The sequence below is a fragment of the Delphinapterus leucas genome, chromosome 2 (genome assembly GCF_059928025.1).
Source record: "Delphinapterus leucas isolate spDelLeu-1000000601 "Yukka" chromosome 2, BTC_Dleu_Yukka2, whole genome shotgun sequence".
Classification (NCBI taxonomy): domain Eukaryota; kingdom Metazoa; phylum Chordata; class Mammalia; order Artiodactyla; family Monodontidae; genus Delphinapterus; species Delphinapterus leucas.
The window spans coordinates 149,968,640-149,978,352 of record NC_143130.1 but is presented as its reverse complement, the minus strand read 5'-3'; the positions used below and the strand labels follow the sequence as shown (position 1 = coordinate 149,978,352).

At 37.7% G+C, this 9,713-nt stretch overlaps 1 protein-coding gene across 7 annotated transcripts in view; it reads left to right on the top strand.

Annotated features, from left to right (window-relative positions):
- Positions 1-9,713, top strand: part of SYNJ2BP (synaptojanin 2 binding protein) — an 84,947-nt gene that overhangs the window by 71,085 nt on the left and 4,149 nt on the right. For all 7 annotated transcript variants that reach the window (XR_002644075.2, XR_002644073.2, XR_002644074.2 and 4 more), the window contains one exon: positions 8,592-8,687. Coding sequence is in view for 4 of the 7 variants with exons in the window: in XM_089907888.1 (XP_089764014.1) it covers positions 8,592-8,687 (96 nt within the window). In the remaining 3 variants the exon portion in view is untranslated. The remainder of the gene's footprint in view (positions 1-8,591; positions 8,688-9,713) is intronic.

The following is a 9,713-nucleotide window of genomic DNA, read 5'->3' as shown; positions in this document are numbered from 1 at the left end:
GTGAGAACTGGCTTCCACCTCCTTCACTGTCCCTGGCTCCCTAGACCCTAGTCCCTACCCCCAACTCCTTCCTTGGGAAGATTCCTGCCTGCCCTTTTGGATCAGGAAATACAGTAAGGAAAACTTGAGAATGGGTTAAGATTAAAGTATAGTATGTAGTTAGAAACTATGCAGTTTAATATTTTGACAGATAACTGCATTCTCTCCAGAACACTGGGAACTAGGTTCCATGGTGAAGAAGGACTTGAAAAATACAGGGGTTAAGAAGAGAGCCATATTACTCAAAAAGCTTTGGTTAAATGTAAATTATTGAAAAATGAGAATGGTTAGAAAGTTTTGAGCACTCTGTGCCAAGCAGTATGCTGAGAACTTTAAACTTATTTAATATTGTAGCAACCCTATGAAGTGGTACAATTATTATGCCGATTTTGCAGCTAAGGAAGCTTGGTGAGGTCAAACAGTTTGCTCAAGGTCATTCAACTAGTGTATGGCAGAGGACTTGGTCTGTGAATTTGGAACCTCTACTCTTAACCCATATACTATATTGCCTCCTAAAAGATAAGTGAGGAGCTAGGGTTCGTTATCCTAAACAGAAAGTTGCATGGTTATTTAATAATAGAGTTTATGTATGGTTCTGTATAAAAACTGAAATTAGTCTTTTCTATTAAGGGAAGAATTAGGGAACAAAAAGACATAAACCTCAGTGTGAGAGAATTTATTAGACACAAGCCAAGATAAGGAGCCTTTCTTATGTGAGCCATCACCTCAGAGAGAAAAGAAATTATTTGAAGGCCACTCAAGTTTTTTAAAAAGGTATGGTAGGAGATAAATGTTAATGAAAAGAAAAGTAGATATCTAAGAAACTGAGCTCATTTGTCTTTAAAATTTTTAGCAAAGAGGACTTGACTTTATCAAAATAAAAGAATTATTACAAAGATCTCTACAAGATATAAAACACTACAAATATATGTACGACATTGATTCAAGGTTATGTTCTAGCCAATTAAGGAAAAAGTATGTGAAAGAAGAGAGGAAGAAATTCCAGGCAAAGAAGAGGCAAAAATGTAAGACAGGTAACGGAGAGAAAAAAAAGACGACAGAAAGAGAAAAAGATGGAGCTTATGCAAGAGGAAAAGGCCAGCATATTCTCTATTCTATCTAGGGCTATATTCCCTGACTCCAGTTTCCCTGCCAAGAGTTTGCTCCAAAATTCAAATTCTAGATCCTGTTTCTTAAGAAATATTGCCTCACCATCCTATTCCCACTGTATCCTTAAGTGAACTTGTTAGGTATTAACCATTAAATTGTTCCATCTATTCTTGAGCTCACTTTATCTCTTTGATGTACTTAAGTACTCACTTATAATTGGCTTTGGCGTCTCTGTAAAATGATGCTAAATTATTTATTAGCCTATATTCTCATTTATTCTTTATGGGATTCCCTAGTTTCCTCACATGGTTATTTTTCCATGTTGTAAAATTTGCTCCAACTCTTTCTTTTAACTGTTGCCAGATAATCAGACTAATAATATGTCCTTTCCTTAGTCCATATCCATTTTGGGTAACTAATAGAAGTATCATTAAGTGGTCTAGATTTCAGGTGAGTTATTATTGACTATTAATTTAATCTTTCCATTTCTCCCTAAATAATGCCCATGTTTTATCTTAATTTCAAGTTCTAAAATTAAATAACTGCATGATTTATCATGCAGTTTCTCCTTTCTCATCAAAAGTGAAATTTAATTTTTTGTGATCACTGTGGATGAATGTAAATGATTTTTAAGACCCTGTTGTATCTGACAACCATGAAACAAAAACAGATATTACCAATAGAAGAAAAGATCTGAAGTTGAGATGAGGGTCGGAGAGTCCTTACCCAAAGTTCATTTGTATGTGTGTGTGATGGTGAGAATGCTTTAATATTTATATAGGCTATCAGAGAACCTGGGAAAATTATATTTTTGTAGAAAAATAAACTATCTAGGTTTCTCATTTCTCCTGTGTGTCTGCCTAAATGAAGGAAGGTAGATAGTCAAGAATAGTCAATTCTCAGTGAACTCTACGTGTTTAATGAAACTTATAACTTCAGGGTGATGTAGCTGATTATAGGATACTATATAGGATATTAATGTTCCATTTTGACCAAACCTATTATATAACAGAGTGGCATGGATTGGGCCATTAGTCAGCTGCATTTCCTATTCTCTTCAAACAGAATTCTTACTTTGGTGAATAAAAGAGTTGAGTAGTCATCAACATATATTAACTATTGTATTTGATGGCCTGCAGAGCACTGCCAGGTGCCATGGAAAATTAAAAGAAAATGAAAGACCAGCCTGTGGTCTTAGATCAATGGGGAAGACCCACCAGAAACCCTCATCCAATCAGCTACAGAGATGTTGAAATATACAGAATCCTTTAGGCAAAGTACCTTTAAGGAAGAGTCTTTGTCTTCTCATCTCTGTCCGCAGCATGTAGGCCTGTAGCTGGCACAGAGTAAGCATCTAGTAAATTATTTGCTCTGTGAATGAATTATAACTTTTTTGGTTTGGCTTGATTAATTGGAGCTAGATAATCTTTTTTTTTCTTCCTTCAACTTTAATGAAAAAAGAGGACCCCTCCCCCAAAATTGTAATTCACTTCAAGATTTGGGGGGAAAATGAAAATATCCAGAGTATAATCTGAGGTCAGTGCTTATTAAATTGAGCCCATTCTTTCTATATTTTATACACCTGTATTTGTATTATCCTATATAGTTAGTGCTCCAGTAACTCTTACATTATCCTAAGATAATGTTAGATTATCCTAAGGCAATCCAAAATTATTAATCATCCAAGAAAACTTATTTTAACTCAGTTTACTCCTTTCCTAAGGCAAGAAATAGGAAACTCATAGATTGATAACAACCACAGTTAAAGCAAAAAACTGTATGACTCCCCATCAGTTAACTAGAATACCACAATCCCAGCACTCTGAACATTCAGTTAGCAAAATTTTCTAGCATGTTGCAAATCTGTCATATCTCAAGTTTAATATAACTTAAAATATCATGAGTTAAGGAAACTGAAGTAGCAAGTTTAGCAGTATTCTAAAATTTCTCAGTTGAATGAATAGCTCTTGATAGTAAAAGTGAGGTCCAAGGAATCTGGCCATCACCTGGGAGCTGATTACAAATGCAGAGTCTCAGGAAGCTCCTCAGACCCAGACCCACTCAGATAAAAATCTGCATTATAACAGATCCTTGGGTAAGCCCATGAATAAAGTTTGAGAAGCACTGCTGTAGGCAAGTGTCTTTCAAACATTTTGAATTATGACCCATAATAGGAAATACTCACATGCACACACACATAACTGAAGCAAAGTTTAACAAAATAATACCTATTTCTTCTATATATGATGCATTCTAATATTTTGTGTTTTCTTCTAATTTCACTTACTTAAAATTAAATACTGGTCTTGACCCACTGGATTGACTTCACTATCTTTTGGAATGGGTCAACAGACTTACATTTGAAAAATCACTACTCAGTAAATGGAAAATCACTGATGGAATCTGTGGATGCATAGACTATGGATTAAGTAGGCTGGGTGTGGAGAAGACTCAGGCAGTTTAGGTTAAAGCTAACTCAAACTTCACCAGATTGCTAGGATGGGACCTAATAATTTGCACTTTTAACAAGTTCCCAAGTTAATGCTGCTGGTCCTGGGACCATACTTTGAGAACCTCTGGTCTATATTAGTAAGGATGGTGATAAAGAGAAAGTGGATTCCACATATATTTAGGAGTAAAAATCTACAGAACTTGGAGGTTAGTCAGTATGAGCTGGAATCTGTAAAAACAGTTAGAGGAGGTAAATATTGGAAAGCAAATTTGGCTTTGGAGTAGAGAGATATATTGTCAATTGAAAAAGAATCATCATTTCTTTTATAGAGCTGGTTTACCTCCAGCATAATTGGGCAAAGGATGAGAAATGGTTCTTTAAAAAAGAAACTCCCTTTGCATTTCTAAAAGGCCTCTTTTTTTTTTATTTTTAAGCAGTTAGAGTAACTGACTTCATATATTAGGATACCTTTAGAATTAACTAGGAGGGTTGAAAGGTATAATTGGGCTGTGCTCCTTTGCCTGATGTCACCCAATGTCCTTCTTCCCTGCTAGCAAAAGGAAACTCATGTGAGGACCAAGATTACACACTGAGTCGTTGGCAGCTAGAGCTGCTATTAGAGTCTAGTTGTTCAGAGCAGTATTCGGGTACTATAGGGGTTATAATGATGAGTTTAGATCCAGCCTAAGTTATTTATAATCCAATGTAAAGTGTTATAAGACAGAGTTCAGTTTGAGCTTTAAGATAGTTACATAGTATGGAGATTCAGGAAGTAAATCATTCACATCTAGTGCAGTTATCTAGAAAGGCCTGGTCAATGAAGTAGCACTTAACTAAATTGCTTTTTTAATGTGAATGTCACTTCAATATATAAGAATGAATAAAAATACTAACATATAAACACCATGTGTTTTCATACAACTCTAAATTTTTTTAAACGTATAGTATAACACATAAAACTGAAACTCCAAAACCAATAGAAATTTAATTTACAACATTAATGTGATAGATAGTGATAGGCTGCAGAAATAAAATTCTTGCTTACAATGTAAATTTCTAAAGTTTAGTGTTGTTAGTGAAGGTTTGGGGGCTGGGCTGCTTGAGTTTGAATCCTAGCTTTGCTACCTCCATTCTGTATGTCCATGGAAAGGTTGCATAGCCTCTCTAGTTTTATTACTTATAAAATGGGGTTCCTAACTTATAGGACTATTGTGAAGATTAAATAAGTTAGTACATGTAAAATGGATAGACAGCTCCAGACATGATAATAAATATACAGTGATTCCCGGCTATTAAAACTGACTGCTACAGCAAAGATTATTTTGAGCTCAGTATTCCTGTCATTGAATGTCATGTAGTGACTCAGTTTTCCCACTTGGATTCATATCATTATGAAACTTGGCTCTGTATGGAGCTATGACATCTTTGGCATTTGTTGACAAGACTGCATCACTAACTTATTTGTCTGCCTCTGAGAGAAAATACCTATTTCTTTACAATGAGAAATGCGGTTACCCTATGGGCAAGTTTAGTTACGTGAGTATTCCCACTACCATCAGCAATCTCATACCTGTTCTCTCTCTACCAGGAATTAACTAGAAAACTGAGTCTGAGAATTCACTGTGATGGTTCTAGAAATTCTGCAGTTCTTTCCCTTTGACAAATCTACCGGCCAGAAAACCAAGACATAATCAGAAGGTGGCTTGGTAGCATGAAATCACAGTCTATCAACTAGAAAACCCTGTATTCATTTCTACACTATAGGTAGCATGACTGATCGTATTTAAGATCAGTCTTGGGAGATAAATAGAATTTTTTAAAAGGGAAAGGTATTCAGATGATGGGTATAGCTTGAGCACAGGTATGAAGGTAAGAATATATGTTTTATGTCCCAGGATCAGTGAGTTGTGTGATTTAGCTAAAGCATAGGATGTATGAAAGGGTAATGAAAGATTAAACTGGAAAGGTAGGTTTCCAGTCCTTCATTTCCTGGAGGACTTTGCATACCAGAATGAGAAATCAGACATGCACGCTTTCCTCCCTTGCTCCCAGTTTTGTGTTTGTTTTTGAGCAATAAAGTGGCATGAACAGAATTATACTTTAGGAAGATTGATCTGGAGACGTAGTGTTTGAATAGGTTAGAATGAGGGAGGACCCAGGGGAAAGTAAATTAGAGAGAAGGCGATCCCAGTAGTTCAACTAAGAGTATTCATAACCTAAAGAGAGGGGCAATAGAAAGAAAATAACATATGAGTAATGTTATTATGTTAGACTACAGGAGTTGCCAATATATTGTATGTAAAGATTGACAGAGAGAGTTTTTAAATATTACCAAAATTTTAGTCTGAAGGAATGGTAGTGTCAATAAGAAAGAAGTCAGGATAGTTTGGTTTTGTGGGAAATAAAAAAGAGGCTTTGGATATGTTGAGTTGGGGTCTTAACAGAATATGCCCCAGCTGGCAGAATAGGTACCCAGCAGGAAACCAGCAAATCCAGAAGTAGAAGTAGGGATGAAAATGTGGGAGTTGTCTAGCAGATTATAGTTGAAATTGTGAACATTCACCATGGGAGAGAAGAGGACAAAGGACTATTGATACTGAGGAATATTTACTTACCTTAAGAAGGAAGGAAGGGATACAGAACAGTGCAAGAACTAAGAGATCCAAGTGTTCATAAGCTAAGACGAGAGAGAACTGCAGAAGGGAGGAGGTGGTCTGAACACTGAAAAGGGGCTGTAGGATTTGGTGGTTGGAAGTCACTGCTGACCTGCAGGGGCAGCATGTTCTTCCCTGCCCCCCACCCCCACCTCGTGTACTGAGAACACAAGGAAATAGAGGGAGCGGATGGTGAGGAAGTGGAGACAGTGCATGAAACAGTGCTTTCAAAAAGATTGGCAAAGAAAGAGGAGAGAAAGAAGATGGGAAGAGGGTGATGGTGGGTTCCAAGAAATGTGTGTGTGTGTGTGTGTGTGTGTGTGTGTGTGTTTTAGTAGATGAGGGTAACTTTAGTTGAGAAGGAGCAGAGAACAATAATACTTAAGGAATCAAGAGGGTAAGTGACTGCTTAAGTTCTGTCAGGAGGCTAGAAGGAACGTGATCAAGAGCACTAGTAAATGGGTTAGCCTAGATAAAGGACTCTAATTCAGAAGTAAGGGGGAAGCAGCACTAAGAGAGATCAGGGAACTGAGGGGAAAGGAAAGAAAGTGGAGAGAAGTGTTTGTCAGAAGTTCTCAGTATTCTCAAGAAAGATAAGGCAAAGGAATCTGCTGAGAAGAGAGATGTGATTGGAGTTGGAGTAGGAAAGGTCTTGGAACAGCTACCACTGCATATTTATTAGGGAGTTCACCAGATGAGAAGGGTTGTAAGGATGCAGCAGGAGCCACCTAGTATGCGTCTGTGGTAGAGAATGTGACTGTGTATCTTTCTCTAGGAATATTAAACACACTGATGACAAGGAAAGTGAATGCAGTGTGTTGCCCAGGACTGGAAAGCTGGCAGAAGATCATGGGGATGAGGGATTCTAATAGTTTTCCAAGTGCTTTTTTGAAATAATAGGAACTCCTAGATGTGTAAAATGCTTTGATGAGGATAAAGGGGGAATTCACAGAGGTATAGGAAGTATGAAGAAAGTAGAAATTTTTTTTTTTTTAAGAATTTGAGATATTGGAGCTGTAGCATGCCTAATGTTGAAGTTGAAGGCTTATGCCAATTGGCGATTAGAATGGAATAGAGCAGGAATTCTTCACTTTGGAAAGGTAGACAGTTTATAAGGCCAAAGTGTTGATAGATTAATTCACAAGGATATTGGCAGGAAATAGCGTGGAGGGACAATTTTGAACCTCTTGGAGAAGGAAAACTGTGACAAGGAAGATGAGGAGGTTGAATAAGTCAGTGACTTGATCTTCAGCTGAGGAAAGAATAGCTGGTGAGTCAAGGTGGAGGAATAATCGTGCAGAAGGAACAGTAAAAGGCCAGGGCACTTTAGTCTTCCTTCCAGGATATAAAACCCCTATAGCCCTAGCTTCTACACTTACTATGACTTTGGGTAGATTACGTAGCCTTGCTAAGCTTCAGTTTTTTCATCTGTGAAAACAAGATAAAAGTAGTGTCTACCTCACAGGATTATTGTGATTATTCAGTGAGATAATGTATGTAAAACATATAGCACAGAACCTACCAAATATATTAGATGTTCTTGCTGCCGTTGCTGACATTGACATGTATAAAAGATACGTAGATTTTGCATCAAGTAGGCTATGCTGTGTCACTGAGTGCAGCATAGAATAGATACCACTTGTGGCCGGTGTCACTCCTGACACTGAGCAGTGTTAATACCAGAGTCCTTCACATCTCTCACCTTTAAGTAGTAGGACTCACCTTCACCGAAACATTTTAGAAGTTTGTATCATCACAGAAATACGGTTTTTAGTAAATTTGAGGAGGATAGGGATATCCATGGAGTCAAGGGAAATTGTTCAAAAGAAAACAAGAACAATAGAAGGAGCTAGTAGATTTGTACCACATCAAACTAAATTGTGGAAGAGCTTCTCAGAGTTGTATTTCTAGAGCTGAAGCTGGCCATGCCAGGGATTAGACATATAAAGGATAGAGTGGTAACCTGGGAGACCATGTTAGCTGTAGGGAAGCAGGTTGATACTCGTGGAAGACGTACAAATACAGTAACAGAATCCCAAGTGTCGAAACAGGGCAGGCAGTAGGAGCTCAGAAAGGAGAGATTCCTTTCGTTGTTGTTGTTGTAAACTTAGGTACTCTTCAGATGGCCCATGTAACCTCAGTTCTAGGAAAACATAGCTTCAAAAATGAAAAAAAGTCACTCTGAGTTCTAAGTAACTTTACCCCTTCTTCTAGCCCTTGGAATTTGCTCTGTAGGAGTTTGTTTTTTAAATCTTTGGTCACATGAAAGTAAATCTTTGACTTATGGGAGTTCACATTCTACGTCTCTTACTACTTTTCCTTGCTGTTTCTGGCAGGTAAACGGCCAAGACCTAAAGAACCTGCTGCACCAGGATGCTGTAGACCTCTTTCGTAATGCAGGCTATGCTGTGTCCCTGAGAGTGCAGCACAGGGTAGGTGTCATCTGCTGCCACCAGGCTTTTGTAACATTGTGAATAAATCATGTGGTGTAATTTTCAGTAGTGTGTTTGGCTTTCTCCCTTTCACTGTCGTTCTTTTGAAGAACCTGTCTGGCACAGGCAGGGGTCTTCTGAGACTTCTGCTTATCATTAAAGGAAATTTATAGCAGTATGTTTGCAACCCCAGCCCTAGCTTCAAGGTAATGTGCCCTAAAGATAAAGCTTGACAACCAAATTAAAATAAATGGGGAAAAATACAACCAGAATCAATTTTATTTCTTACTAGGGAAGGAAACGTATGTCTGCCCTTGAACATTCTTATTTATGAAACTCTAAGTGCAACGATGGTGGGTTTTTTGATACCCACTATGTGCTTTTCCCTGTCACCACAGCGAACCCTTTTCTTATTAACTTGGGGATCCTCTTGACCAAAGTTCTAGTGCTCAAAGGGGAGCTCCAGGAAAAAGGAAATGGGATTCAGAATTCAGTCAAGTTAGCACCTATTCTACATCCATTCCTTAGTTCCTAGTGTTTTATAATTTGGATAATGAGAAGAGAAGCCTGAGTGGACATAATTCCTCCCATAGCACGAAGGACTTTGGAATGCATTTACAACACAGTTTAATTGTACCTTTAAAGTTACTCCCTCTTGAACTGATGCTGTCTTTGCTTCATTAACTCCTGAGTGAGGCTTCAAAGTTCAACAGGAGATAGTGAAAAAAAAGTGGAGAGGGCAAGGCACGAAAGATATCTGAGAAAACAGCTGGGGTTGCAAGCAGAATCTCAGCGTGCTGGATTAGAAAACAGGTTGATAGGAGACATTGGTATTCAGCTGCTTCTGCCTTGGCTCTTCTTTGTTTCGAAAGCATGGGAGAATATATGCAATAGGTAAAGGCAAGCAAATATAGGCATACTCTTTAGATATGATTAGAGTTCTTTTTGAAGGCATGTGAGAAGTGATTTCCAAGGTTCATTTTTTAGGAAACATCCATAAATAACTCCAAACAAAACAGATTCTTC